The sequence below is a fragment of the Hippichthys cyanospilos genome, chromosome 13 (assembly GCF_059441005.1).
Source record: "Hippichthys cyanospilos isolate Australia breed blue-spotted pipefish chromosome 13, RoL_Hcya_1.0, whole genome shotgun sequence".
In the NCBI taxonomy this organism is placed as follows: Eukaryota; Metazoa; Chordata; class Actinopteri; order Syngnathiformes; family Syngnathidae; genus Hippichthys; species Hippichthys cyanospilos.
In genome coordinates this window covers 11,763,880-11,778,744 of record NC_142381.1, presented here as the reverse complement: position 1 = coordinate 11,778,744, position 14,865 = coordinate 11,763,880, and the positions used below count along the sequence as shown (strand labels likewise).

Here is a 14,865-nt window from a genome sequence, read left to right as displayed (position 1 = left end):
TAAGGTAGGTCACACTTTATTTCTACGTAACAGAAGAGTAGTCGCAGAGCAGTTTTGTACGGAAATAGCTTGAGTATGGTTGTTTTTTACAGTAGCGGGAACGAATTCTACTTTTAGAACAGTCTTGTTGATTTTGCCTGCAAGTGGAACACAAACAGTCCGCTTATAAAAACAAAAAAACGTTTTTGAAACTGTAAAGTAGTCAATGATTGACACAATTTTGTCATTGAATATTTTTTAGTATTGTTTTTTTTATTGGACTACCTACTACCATTAACTACTTTAATAATAATTATTATTTTTCAAAAAACATCTCGTATGTAACTGATGTTTGATTAAATATAATTAGTTCCAATTCCTGTTCTTTGGTTATCAACAGAACTTTTTCTTCAGGATTTGTGTGGCCTCTGCAAACGTTCGAGTTTTGAGGCATCATATGTTCTTTTTTTTTTTGTTATTTTAATTTTAGAGTTTGGAGGTTGCGCTTCAGAAATTATGCAATTAAAGGTGCAATGATTATTCAACCTCGAATCAATTATCAAATGAATCCAAAAATATTTGTGATAATCGATGAATCGTTTAGGTACCTCAAATTGTCCAAACACCGAGAATGTCAGCTTCTCAACAGTAAATATCTGATTTCCTCCGTCATGAAATTTGTGTTGAATCAAAATACATTTGCTTTTTACATTGGAAAACAGTCAACGTTTTTGCCTTTTTCTGTCATTTTATTGAAAAAATGCCACGTTTTTGAATAATGTATGGAAATTAAAACACTTCTTCAAATCTGATTAATCAACAATATTATCAAAAAATGAGTTGATCATTAATACAATCATTAGTTGAAGTGCCACACCATTCTGTTTTTTGTCTCCTTTATTTGCATTTGGAACTCGACTGTTGATAGGTCTTTCACAAAAACGCAGAGATAACAACGTGTTGGAAAGTACACACAAATATTCAGCATATAATAATATGCTGTATTCTTATTGTTGCATTGTTATTATATGAATTATTGAACTGTACTATTTGACACGAAATGACTAAATTATAATTTGAAAGTGACAACAGCCGACTACCACAACTTCGAGCAAGCATGTTTAGGTAAAAGAATCTTACTCTTTTCTCGTGTTATTTTGTATTTTTTTCGACTACCACAACTTCGAGTAAGCATGTTTAGGTAAAGGAATCCTTATCTTTTCTCGTGTTATCTTGTATTATTTTTCTTTGTTGTTTAGAACTGGCATGCATGTCGTAATAATGCGTCAACAGGGAAGTAGTAGTCGTCGGAAGACCTCGTATTTATATCCCAAGACTCATATTCACAGGTGGGAAATCTATCCAAGGGGCGTGCTTATATTCTGTGCATGGCGGCACTGAGGCCTTGGCGCCGGTGTCACTTGTGTCTGGAGCGGACCTGCAGAAGCGTGGGCGTCTGCTCCATGATGCGGAGCAGCAGGTTGTCGATGTAGTCCTCCAAGTCGCGCACCTGCGCCTTGACCTTCTTCAGCTCCGCCTCGCACTTCTCCAGCTGCGCTTTTTGCCGCTCGGAGGCCACCTGCTGCTTGTTCATGTCTATGTCCTGCTGCAGCAGCAAGGAGATGAGCTCCATGTTGGTCAGGTGCTCGTACAGCGCTGACCGGTCTTCTGTGGGCTCCTGTGGAAGACGGGCACAAGAAAGGAATAACTAGCAAAACCGTCTGAAGGAAATTTTTTGGAGTTTCACTGTGTTTTCATGCCTACCTGAACTTTTGGCGGCTCGACGACCACCTGCTGGGCAACGCGTCCCGGGCTAATGGTGGACTTGAGTTTTTCCAGGACCGAACGATTGTCCTTCTTCTCTATTTGGCTCAAAGGTTTCACTGGGTGCGGTCTGCAAACGGACAGTGGACAGTATCACGTTTCAGGATGTCATTTCAATCGGGCTTCCATCTCGCTTACCATTCAGAAATGAATCAAAGCAGTTCTTGCCATAGTACTAATTTAAAGCCCAGTTGGCATAGAAGTAGTGTGGGTCGAATTTAATCCAAAGCCGATACTGTTAATGTTTTGAATATTCAGTTTGTGCATCAGTTCTGATGCTGTCACATCAAGCCCCTATCCCACTCAGGGAGAAATTTGTGCAACTCTTGACAAAGCTTATGGGAAGAGACTCGAGTCAGAATTCTTCACACAAATACATCACGTGTCAGATATACAAACATTTCCATGATTATTACTATAGCCTATGTATTACTTGTTGTTTTTCCCCAAAATGTATTGAAGATTTACACAAGCTTGTTTTCACATGTTTTGCCTTCACCCAGGCGACACACTTCTTCTGTTGGCTCCAGCTTGCTTGAGGGGTATAGAAGAAGAAAATTAACAAAAGATGAGTGGAAGCTTGAAGGAAACATTTGGGCTTATTTTGCTTCCCATCATGTGGTAAATAAACACGACTGATGGTCAGATAAATAAAGTCTCATTTTCAGCCTTTCAGTTTCCAGTTTTAAACCAGGAATGGGATACAGCTTGTTTATGTTCCGTGTTAAGTAGCAACACTGCCTCCTGGCGAACGGAGGAGGAACAGGCCTGTAGACACATGGATATCAGGAGACCTGTGTGCGAATATCTTGCAAGTTGCAACATTGTGATGTTTGTCCAAAAAAAAAAAAAAAGTACATGCCTGCCGATACACGAATGCGTTCAACAACACATAACCAGAATTGAACATTGACAAGGGGTAAGTCATGACAAATGCGTACACAATATTAACAAACACTAGTGAAACTTGCAGATATAGTTGTAAATCTGAAAAACCGCGAAAATTGCGAATGGATCTGAATCTCCAAAATGTGAAACTGAGGAATGTATTTGTGTGAATAATTTTGTCGCAAATCTATACCATAGAATCGATTGTTATTATGCGTCACAGACGCAGGTAAAATGGAGCACTGTAATAGTATTGTTTTCTTTTCAAATTAAGGACAAAATAATTGGAATATGAAGTAACTCGCGTATTGAGCTGGTTAGGGAGTACCTGGATGAAAAAACTAACAGGAGGTACATTATTTTTAAAAAGTTGAGCACCACTGGCGGCTTCTCGTTAAATCTCAACAGAAGCCGTATTGGTTATAGATAATGTAAATGTAAAATGGCACATATTATCAAAAAGACCCGCAGCTTCATGGGAGTAAAACATGACATGACAAAATAATAAATGAAGAGCAGTGCACAGCAACCAGCAGAACTTAGGGACAGCAGCAATGCAATCAAACAAGGCAGGCAAACGATGGGGGTGAGGGGAAGCAGAAAAACAAACGTTGCATAAATTTTGAGAGAGTATCTGCCTACACATAGGAAGGAGGTGAGTGCGTGTCCTAGTGTGAGGACTCTCACCTGCTCTCCTGGCGGGGCAGGTTGCAAGCTGGCCGAGTCTCCTCAGTCAAAAGTGAGTGGCATGCATCGAACGGGGGATGATCAGTGGTGGAGGTTGTGTAGGGGCCCACAATCAGAGACCTACTGCTTCCGGCACTTTGTAAGCCCGTGCTTGAGGGCCGTGTGAAACGGCAGCAGGCAGGGGAAGGGGGGAGGTCTGCAGGGGTATCGGTTACGGAGGTGAGAAAAAAACCCGGGTCTGAATTTGAAGGACTTCTCAAATGAGGGGCGACTTTGGCATGAAGGACTTCAAAAGTCATCTCAGAAGGGTTTTCTGTTATATAAACCCCTGATTGAAATAAAGAGCTGTCATTTGAGGGTATTGGCGAAATATTGCTCAAATTGCAATTGGGGTCTGAGGTTTCGTCAGCGCTATTCAAAACCAGATTGGGAGATTGAGCTGATTTACTGGGTTGATAAGACGACGGACCTTCATTGACAACTGAAGACCGTTGACTAATGTCAGTACTGTTTGGACTGTCATTACTGTTCAGTGATGAAACTCCTTTCGGTCTAACGCGAGCACTGGTCACCCGCGGGCATGAGTCACTCTCATTATGAGGGTTACCATTATCGTCACAGTCATTTTTCATCTCTTTTAAAGTATCGTCACTTCTGTTTTTACCATCACTGGGATCATTCTTCACGTGGGATTCACCAATGTTGGCCTCAAACGGAGCGTCTTGGGAAACTGGAGAAACTTTGCATGTTTTATTCGATACCATGATGATTTCTAAAACTGAGTCTTTTTTACATATGTCGACGTCTTTCGGTGCGTTTGCATCCTTATGTGTAGCCACCTCATGACAAACACCTGTTTTAGAATCATTTGACAGCTGTGGACCAATCTTAGTTAAGATGCCGAGGCCTTTCACGTCATCAACTGCCTCTGACAGAGAAGATCCATCAGAATCTATGAAGCTGAAGTCCGAATTGCTCACATTCATGTTCAGATCTCCTAAAGTTAAGGACAAATTCACGTTATTGTTCACGCCCGCCATTTGACTTATGGTCGAAGACTCGACCAAAGGGGAAGTCCTACCAGTCCTTGACTCTGACATTGGCGCAGAATTATATGACTTCTTCAAAAGGTCGGCAATAGGACTCTCGCAATCGAGAAGATTCCCAACATGTGAAGTGGATTGCTTAGCATTTGCTCCGCAAACCCGCCCAAATAGGTCCTGCTCAAACAGCATGCCGCCCCAGAAGTCAGTGGTATCTTCCAAAGGTTCGTACTTTTTCTGAGTCTCTTCGGACATACACCCAGTAGAAGGGATAATTCCGTAAAGCTGAGGGTTAACATGAATGGAATCCAAAGTCTCGCTGTCTGGTGATGCACTCGTTGCCGTTTTCTTACACTCCGCCTCTCTTCCATACTGCAGTGAGGCCACTCCAGTTTGGGACAGTAGGTAGGCTTCTTTGTGGACTGCCAGCTCTTGGCCTCTGTGGAGCCAACCATCAGAGTATATCTCATTCGTCAAAGTTCTTACCGGCCTTCTTGGCGGTAACGGTGGAGGCTCCTCCTGATATTTTTGTCGCTCTTGCATGAGATATTCGCTATTTAAATTTGCAAGATAATTGCACTTAATTTCCGGGTGTAACTGAATGGGATTTCCATTGGGTGAGTTGAGTCTGTTTGAAGCAAACGTGTCGAATGAGTCTTCGCAGTCCTGTATGCTCAACGGCACTGGGCAACGGCTGGAGCGTTTAGAAGTTTCCGGTAAAAACTCGGGGAGCGATATCTGTCTAGAGACCGGTCTAGGACGCTCCCTCTTGATGGAGGGCATTTTAGTCGAGCCTTGAGTTTTTGTGCGTTGGCCAGAGTTCTGAGAAGTGAAAAGAAAGTTTGAAGAGCAAGGTGCAGATGGAGGGGACCTCTGCAGCTCTTTAAAGAAGGGGTTGGAAGGGGAGATGGGGGTGGAAGGGGGGGTTATGGGATGTGTGTGTTTCTGGTCAAGCGGGAGGGAGTCATTGGAGGAGGAACTGTGACAACCTATGGAAGCACGAGGAGGAATGGGAGGGGATATAGATGTGGCCATTTCTAGCTTAGGAGAAACTTCAAGCCTGTAGAGGAAAAGAGGGCACAGTGGTCCTCTTAGTTAAGAATCCCAGACAAGGTTCTTACACAAACAGTCACCAATAAATCAAGTGATATTCTACAACTGAGTGGGACTTGCGGTTTATACACATAACAGGCCAAATGGTAAATTTACTGTTATGTGAACCCGGTGTGAAATTAGATTTAAAAGAAGCAAATTAAACTTGCAAAAAAAAAAAAAAATCAAACGAAAGGAAAATATCTAAAAAAGCCATTTGCTGAAGCTCTTAACATGTGTGAAAATGATGGCGATTGGGTAGCAATATCATAGTGAAATGGAGAGACGCATGCGCTAACTTAGATCCGGGGACCGAAGAGGCTTCCAACATTTGCCATGATGGGAAACCAGACATCCCCGCTGACTCACCTTGGCTTGTTCTGGGAGTCTGTGGAGCTGAACCAGCCTCTGAGTCTCCCTTCAGACGCGGAAGCCGATTGGCTCCCGTCTGCCTTTGCTGGGAGAGAATCACTCCTACCTCCAGAGAATAAAGTCTTTCTCAGCTTCCAGCCTTTGTCAGGAGAATCCGCGGTGGAAGGGTTTGTCGCCTCCTCGGGATGGGTCCCGGCCTCTGGTCGGGTTTCCGTCCCTTCCTCTTTTTCTTCCTTCTTCATCTTGTCGAAGGACCAGCGTCGCCCATCTTCAAAAGTACCTTTGTCCTCACTTCGCTTGGAGAGGTTCTGTAAAGAGCGCGACAGTGGGGAGCATTTCTCCAACAAGACCAACTTGGACGGCAGGGCTCCGGCGCTCTTTGGGATCGACGGTTCGGAGTCGTACACATGGCTGCCATTTATACACACGGACGACTTTGACTGACTCATGCTCTGCTGGCATTTGACGGACTCCATGGCGGGGATCATCCGAGGGGCAGATTCCGTGATTTGATTTGCTTCGTCGCTGAGGGCCCGCTTGTGTGTCGGAATGTTACCATGCTGATTGTTGAGCGCTGCGGAGAGGGGAACAGAACAAATGTTTTACAATAATGAGGATAGTCCTGAGACTTTATTCATGAGAATTATGATGACTGAGTTGCACATAACGACCAGATGAAAAGACAAATCAAAAACATGAAAAAGTAAGACTTTGAAGTGTTAAAATCAAACAAGATGCCGACGTTTCTTTTAGTGTCGGAACTACTAGAACTGTTAGTTCAACCATATTTATTATTGTGGTTGTAATAGTAACAGTCCCTGGTATGTGCAGTTCGACCCTATGGCAAATTACAAACATACACGAAAACATTACACAACCAACAAATATTAAAACTGATAGTTATTTCATAGATTGTTCTTCTTCAACAAAACTAAATGTGTTTGAGAATTTCATACAAAAAACTGAAAATAATTCCAAATCCAACAAAACAAGTCATGCTTCTTTTTTTAATCATTCAAGATTCAAAGTGTTTATTGTCATGTGCGCAGTGTAGAAACAAGTTTCTCCGTACAGTGAAATTCTTACTTTGCTCTCCACACGAATGTCATAAAAAAAAGTAGTAAGTACCAAGTTAAGTCAAAAACAAAGTATAAACAACACATTATATACGCTATGTACAGATACCTACACTAATATGCAAGTGTGCATGGTGAATAAAATAAAGTGCACGTGTGCATCGTACGTTAGTTACCGCTATTTAACAAGTAGTGTGCAAAGTAGGAGCAGCATAAATAGTGCAAAACAAAAGTTGAAAATAAGGTGCATGGTCTTGGGATAGTCGCAGCTGTATGTAATGTATGAGAGTGATATTATTAGCTGTATTGTACTACTGGTGGTTGTTGAGGAGTCTGATGGCAGAAGGAAAGAGTTTCTGAGTCTTCTAGTTCTGCATGTTACACTTCTGTACCTCTGGCCTGATGGGAGGAGAGTGAACAGTGGGTGTTGGGGATGGGCAGGGTGATGGAGGCAGTTCTCTTGCGCACTCTGAGCTGGTAGATGCTCTGCAGGGAGTTCTGGTGATCTTGGATGCTGCCTTGAACACTCTCTGAAGGCATTTGCGGTCCATAGCAGTGGAGTTGCCATACCACACAGTGATGGACTCAACAATGCAGCTGTAGAAGCTGCTGAGGACACTTGGTGATATACCAAACCTCCTCAGCCTCCGCAGCAAGTATAGGCGCTGCTGAGCCTTCATTACCAGCTGTGTGATGTTTCGTGTCCAGGTGAGGTCCTCTCTGATGTGGACGCCACTTCCTGACTTTGGATGAGCAGTGGCTGATGAGTCCTCCTCTCCTTCCTCATGTCCAATGTCATCTCTTTGGTCTTGTCTGTATTGATGGGTGAGGTTGTTGTCCTTACACCACGCCAACAGTCTGACCACCTCCATCCTGTAAGCTGCTTCATCTCCGCCAATGATACGTCCTATCACGGCGGTGTCGTCCAGGAACTCGAAAAACGGTTATATGAATGCCAGAGCAATCTTTCTCTCACAATCCTCGTGTTATTATGAGAAGATTCTGTAGGAAATGAGCCTGTTGTGACACTGGAACTTATTTCCACGCAGGTCTTCCAGGGATCACAGGTGACAAGTTAGGTGTGCATACTCAAAATTTTCAGTGATTTAAGTGCAAAATCTGGAAATCAGCAGAGATAATAGAACTAATTGTACGCCAAAAGAATATATTAGCCGAGATATCAACCCTGAACCACTTAGAAAGTTTTGTGTCACAAAACGGCAGACGCTACCTGTTTTAGTCAGATCTCTGTCTCCATAGTGGGGGTCCACTCTTGTGATGGTTGTATAGATGGGCGAGCTGGGGAGATCCGAGAGCAAGCCGAGAGCGGGCGGAGGGCCGGGCGTGTCGCTCGCCATGGAGGATGCGCTGCTCTCGGAGGCCAACGACGAGCACGACCTGCTGTCAGATGACTTTTTCAGCTTCCCTTTGAAGAAATCTTTCATCACGCTCCTCTTTTCCTCCATTATCTCCGCGCCCGCGGATTCATCGCCCGACGGTTGCCCCGGGGTCACCGAGAGGGCGGCGTAGCGGCCCGGCACGATGGCGGAGGACGACTCCACGTCGGGGCGCTTCTTCCCCGTGACGCGATCCTTGAGTTTGCCGAAAGCTGAGCGGTGCCCGTCCTTGGCGGTGAGGTCGAACATGCTGGCCGTCATGTTGTTGCGGGTGAACTGCACCGTCAGCTGCAATTCGCCACGCTCCTTCGCCTTTCGGCCCGCCTTGGAGTGCAGCTTGAACCACCTGGGGGACACAGTGACACCTCAGCTTCATCTTCATTGTCTCTTACACATTTGCGGTATGATATAACCGTTTCCACTCTTCTGGAAAGACCTGCGATGGAGTGTGTTCATTTGTGACCTTAGATGTGTTTGATGGGCTTGTTCTTCTGCTCACCTAAGAAGGAATTTGTCAAGGCTTTAGGTTTCAATTTATGGAGCTTGGTGCACGGGGAACAGAAGATTGATGTTCTCACAAGGCCTACAATTTCCAAAAACGTCAAGAATATAAAGCAAATCAGAGCAAAGATTTTTGTGGGTTCATGCTAGATAATCAAGGCTAAAGTTTAGGGGATGGGAAAATTGAGCCGCATGAAACTTTTTTGATATTTTTGCTCCTCCTCCACTCTTGGTTTAAAAGATGCAATGTGAATTTATTACATTACCATTGCATGAGCCTTTATTTTTAAACCAAAAGCACCATTTAAAGCAGTGCTTCTCAATGATGTTTTTTTGCAACGCCCCCACTAGGAAAGAGAACACCTCACTGCGCCGACTCTAAACACGATTATTATCTGTAAAAATTGTCTAAGTGTTCCTTAAACTCTATCCTTTTTAACATTAATAATTGAAAAAAAGCAATATAAATTAACTTTCAACAACTAATTACTACTTTTTTTTACTGTGTTTATACAGGTTACAGGTTAGTCTAAAACAAAAAAAAAACTAACCAATGACATCAAAGTGCCTGAAAAAAATAAAATAAAATAAGTCTATCCTTCATAAAATAGCCTATCCTTATTTTATTGCAATTACACTTCACATGGCAAAAACATAGCTTTTCTCTCTGGGTCAATCGCACCCCCCTTCCCCAATCACTTTGTGCCAGCCATCCGTATCTTTCTTTTTTATTACATTTTTATATATTTTGAAGATACAATTTATACAGCAGAATCCTTAGGCCACTTTTTAGTCGGTCATTTCATTACATCTATAACCACATATAATAGTATAATGCCATATATAATGAACCTCCACCAAGGTTGATGTTGTCCATCAGTTAATTTCTAGGCTACTTCCTGGTTCGTGACAAATAATGCACTCGCAGAAAGTGTCAGTTTGATTCTGGTGACAGTGGGCAGTTTCATCGAAACCCATGCATTGCCCCTTTAAAAAAAATGTTTTGAAATTTCCTCTGTATTACTTCTGTTAGCCCAGGAACTAGCTTGAGGATGTTTGAGGATCACTCAAATTTAATACCTCCCCTTCACTAAATATGATCATCAAGTAAAGGGCAATTTGGGCTTAATATTTTGTCATTTTGTTATAGTATTTTAGGTATGCTGAAATGCAAGACTTTTTTGTTGCTGTTTTCAAAAGTAGTTCCTTATTCAGTCCTCTGCAAATTTCAATCTCGGACACAACTTTACTAATGAAAAAGCACCAGTATTTGTGCAATGCTTTCTATATTATCTCCATTGTCGCTTGATAGTTTGCTCTGAAAATTTCTTCTTCAGCATGTGCTATAAATCACAAATAAACTTTGCTTGCCATATAACATTAGACACCAGAACAAACCGAACAACAAAAAGATTGATTTCCTTTTGGAAATGCCTCCCGTATGTTACATAATCAGTCGATAGTGCCGGAGGGCTGGTGCTCTGAATGTGACCACTGACTTTGACAAACAAAAACTTTACAAGCCTCGCAGCTTAACTCAACATCTGATGCATGACTGCACTTTAAAACTGAGATGACAATACGGCGATAGAACCAATGACATTGCTCTTCCTGCCTCATAAATCCTTGGAGTCCGCAAGAAAATATGTTTTTCTTAAGCGCAGGAATTCCGAGTGTATGTTCCGCAGTGTCTGTGGACGCTAGTGAAGGGTGGGCGGAGGAGCCGCAATTGAAGCCAGATGTGCAATGGTGGAAATGTTTCACATCACACCCGTCTTGTTACGTCACCTGTCCCAAAACAATATCATTTTTCTAAAATTGTGATTCAGATTTACGACTATTTCAGATTTCCAGTAAGTTTCAAAATTGCATGTACATCTGATAAATTGAAAGATGTTTGAGCATAACGGTGGAGACTTTGGTGGCTGAGAAAGTGAAAACGATGTGTCATTTAATGTTACAGTACGCCCTGGCCTGAACTGCTCTCAAGCCAGTTGAGGACGCTATGAGGAATTTGATCTGAATGTGTTAGACTTCACTCTTCACTCAACCGTCACGCCACCGTTATCTCGATCACAACGCAAAATGAAAACCTAGCTTCAACATCAGCTGATATAATGTATTGAGTTATATGTCACAAAGGTTTATTTTTAAATTAAGAGCAAATTAATTGGAACAGGAAGTGACTTATTCCTAAATCGTGATATAGTGACACCTTGGCAAAAATGTTTACTTTTGTATGGATGCATATTGTTAATATTGACATAATTTTCTGGTAGACAGCCTGAATAAACCTATATGGTTAAACAGTCTATCTTCAAAAATTGCTGAAAAAACACACGCCTAGATATATAACTACAAATGTAGCTCCAAAGTTTAAAAAATCAGACATGGATGGCACGGCGCTGTTTTAAAAAAATGTTTTGCGCTGGTTAAGGCTTGGGTAAAAATTACTTAGTCGAGTTTGTTTTGTAATTTTAATAGCACATATATATCCCCTTGGGAGTATATGAATGCATTTTAGGGGTTCTGTATGTGAGATTTTAAAAGGGTCTTTTGCAGCTAATAGCAAAACTAATTTTATGCATGGCACATTTTTCTTTTCAAATCAAAAGCTGATTAATTGGAACATGACTCCTTTGCAAAACAGTGTAAGCCTTTATTTTTTTTTCCAGTGTATTATTTTTGCACATTGTCATTAGTGATGCAATTGTCGAGCAGAAGAACCCTGCAATAAAACTGCTAAGGTTACAGGATCTATCTTCTGGGGTTGCTGGATAAAACTCATCAACTCATCACTGTATCTGTATGAATGTTGAAAAAAGATGGTGCTTATGGCCTATAAAGTGAAAGTACCCTCCCTTGATCAATCTACCTTGGTTTCAATTCTTCTGAGGTTTAAACTCTTGCGGTGTTGAAAATAGAGATTCATTAAATGTTCATTTAGTGACTGCAATCTACAGCAACATAAAAATGGCTAATTCCTGGACTCTAAGGTGACTATTGTTTCTTTTCTAAAGCCCATATTTCATGAATATTACCAAGCAGTTAAAGTCTATTGTCAAGGGGACAAAAATAAATAAATAAAAGCCACCCATGTGTCAAGCTATTGTAACCCCGGAGGGTTAATGCAGTCTTCCTCTCGAGAGAGTTTATCGTAGAACGACTGACTGAACAAGAGCCAGTCTGTAAGGAACTGCCTCTAAATTGTAGTTAAGGAGCCACAAAGACAAAAGAATAGTTGACCTGATAGAGTGTAAAACACGGATTCTTGAGCAAGGCAGTAAAATCAAAATGAGGATGCCTAGGGCCCCTACCTTCTTGAAAGCAGTACTTGTACAGTATATGAGTGCTAATACTGGAGATTTTAAAACTATATTTTTAAATCAACGTTGAGAATTATTGTGAGAAATCATTGCCATGAATCATGATCAGCAATTTACCGGTGCTATAGTAGCTCTCAGATTTCAAAAGGTAGTGAATGTTTCTTCACCATTTTGGGGAGGAAGATACCCGTGAAAATACTGCCCAAAAACGGGCATTGGTAGCCAGTTCAGAATGTCCCCCGTCTACTGCCCATAGGCAGCTGGGATAGGCACCAGCAAGCCCGCGACCCTTGTGAGGAACAAGCGGTTAAGAAAGAAGATAAATGGACATGAATGATTATTGTGATTTAAGAAATAAATCAGCAAAATGTCTTACACCTTTTTTTACCCAAGTTAAAACATTAAAGATATTGGTGCTCCTGTGTTAATGTACCAGATCATCCACACATTAATTCTGGAGCCGCTTCTCCTCACAAGGGTCGCAGGCTTGCTGGTGCCTATCCCAGCTGTCTACGGGCAGTCGACGGGGGACACCGTGAACTGGCTACCAGTCACTCGCAGGGCACAGAGTGATGAACAACCATTCACGCACCCAATCACACCTGAGGACAATTTAGATTGTCTAATACACGGCCATGTATAGTTTGGGAGAGTGGGAGGAAGTCAGAGCGCAAGGAGAGACCCCACGCGGGCTCGCTCGAGGAGAGCATGCAAACTCCGCACAGGAAGGCAGGAGCAAGGTGGATTTGAACTCGGGACCCTCAACAGCGAGGCGGACGTGCTAACCACTCTACCACTGAGCTTCCTGTACCAGAACAAGTGAGATTGATGATCATTTATTGATGTAATGTTTTTTTCAACATCAAATACTTCAGTTGGTCAAAAATGTTTCCAATTTAAATGATGTTTGACTTTGGCTTTAATTATTTTTTCAAACCAAAGTAATGTTAACGTTTGCTGAAGGGTTATTTATGTTTTTTTTTATTTAAACAATTTTAGATATATGTGTACAATTTTTAGAGATAATGATTTTATTTATAGTTACCATGCAAACACTATTTTCCTAGAAGGGGTTTTGCACAAAAAAGAAAAACAGAAGCGCAAAGCATAACCCGATCTGTAACCAGTGGAACCGCTGGGATGCTCCGACCCAAATATCGTTATGCTTCATTTTTGTACACGTAAGATTGAAATGTCTTCAAATGTGCAAAAGAGTTAAACATAGACTTATCTTTCCATGCTAGGAAAAGAGCACCCCTAAACTTCTGCCTCTAGAATCGCCCCTGGTGAAAGGATCGTAAAGGAGATCAACAGCGGGCCTTTTGCCCGCAAACCACGTGACCCTGCGTCGAAACACTTACTGGTCTCTGGGGCACGCGCCTTCCCGAAACATGCGATCCAGCGGGATGACAGTCTGGCCCAGGAAGACGTCGAGTCCAATCAGGACTCTGTGCATGACGGTGAGCACCAGGTCTGCGCTGCCGGGCGGGTAGGCTCGGCGGCCGCCTCCACCTCCATCCTCCTCCTCCAGGATGCCCGGGAGGAGCTCGAAGCAGCATTCCTCGGACCACACGGGCACCTCGGCCTTGTCCACCAGCCCCGTGGTGTACTTGTCCTTGCCAACCTGGACCACCGCGTACAGGTAGCGGCTGCCATGTTTGCTCTTGGTCCGCAGTCCCCTGGCGCGGAGCACGGTGACGTTGACGTGCGTGGGCACCCACAGCTGCTCGTCGTCCAGGTCGATGAGCGACATCATCTTGGAGCGCTGCTTTCGGCTCTCACACGTCAGGCCGCGAGGCGGTTCGGACCGGCCAGCGTGAACAACGCGTCCATCCCGGAACGCAAGCAGCAGGCCCGCCGAACACGCCGCGCTGAAGAAAGAAACGGCGCAGAGCTGTTGGAGCTGCAAAATCAGCCAGCCGTGCAACCCCCCCACTCCCTGAAATAAAATGGCACTGTACTGTACCGGAATGTCAACACATGCTGAAGTTGTTCTGGGCGGAACCATCACGGTCACATGATCATCACTGAAGAAACAGAAGTGGGGGGGAAAAAAAAAAACATATCTATGAAGACCACGTGCGACTAATGTGCAGCTCCATCATTGCGTCGCGTGGTGACGATGCAACACTAACATGCCATGAAAAAGAGAATCAAACCATTTGGGCGATGACGTCACACACGTGTATGCTGCTGCAATTGATTTTTATAGTGTATGCCGCCGCATATTTTGTAAAATGCTCTTTAAATGACGTTGTCGTCATCTGTGTGGTTCTGACGTCCTCTAGTGGAGGCTAGGGGAAATCGGACCCCCCCCCCCAAAAAAAAAGAGTGTCAGTTTGTAATGTTCACTTTGCAGCTATAATATGATTCTGAGGGAAGTCTGAGGGCATATATTTCATTATTTACTCTTGCGCTGTACATTTTAGTTTATGGTTAGTCTATATATCAATTTGTCAATCTTTTAGACTGCATTTGCAATGAATTTGGTGTACAGTATTTACATTAAAATGTTTTAATATTCTTGGCATGTGTACATGTAAACCCAGTGCTTTAAATAGGCCCGTATATGCTTCAGCAATCCCGTTAAATCGATTCAACAGAACAATGATAGTTAAAAAATAAACATTGATTACGCTGTCATTGTAGGATATGAAATAAGCCTCCAGCGTTGGTGGCT

At 42.8% G+C, this 14,865-nt stretch overlaps 1 protein-coding gene across 3 annotated transcripts; it reads right to left on the bottom strand.

The window, feature by feature from the left end:
* rab11fip5b (RAB11 family interacting protein 5b (class I)) lies at nucleotides 1-14,245 on the bottom strand. 3 transcript variants are annotated; one of them, XM_088432270.1, is made up of 7 exons: nucleotides 14,152-14,245; nucleotides 13,547-14,056; nucleotides 8,193-8,704; nucleotides 5,883-6,459; nucleotides 3,379-5,481; nucleotides 1,744-1,873; nucleotides 1-1,657 (listed from the first exon to the last, which is right to left on the bottom strand). In XM_088432270.1, exons 2-7 carry the CDS (start codon nucleotides 13,939-13,941, stop codon nucleotides 1,397-1,399), a joined length of 3,978 nt encoding a protein of 1,325 aa, XP_088288396.1. In that variant the 5' UTR covers nucleotides 13,942-14,056; nucleotides 14,152-14,245; the 3' UTR covers nucleotides 1-1,396. The 3 variants fall into 3 exon arrangements, with proteins under 3 accessions (XP_088288396.1, XP_088288395.1, XP_088288397.1); XM_088432269.1 differs by having other exon boundaries at nucleotides 13,547-14,175; XM_088432271.1 differs by lacking the exon at nucleotides 3,379-5,481 and having other exon boundaries at nucleotides 13,547-14,174.
* Between the last annotated feature and the right edge of the window lie 620 nt (nucleotides 14,246-14,865).

What these genes read in the sequence shown, in the direction of transcription:
- rab11fip5b (XM_088432270.1), bottom strand. Translation starts at nt 13,941, where the DNA reads ATGATGTCGCTCATCGACCTGGACGACGAGCAGCTGTGGGTGCCCACG. An exon ending in GGCGCGTGCCCCAGAGACCA is followed by an intron (nt 8,705 to 13,546) that starts GTAAGTGTTTCG and finishes TGTGTCCCCCAG; the next exon opens with GTGGTTCAAGCTGCACTCCA. An exon ending in TCGAGCCGCCAAAAGTTCAG is followed by an intron (nt 1,658 to 1,743) that starts GTAGGCATGAAA and finishes CGTCTTCCACAG; the next exon opens with GAGCCCACAGAAGACCGGTC.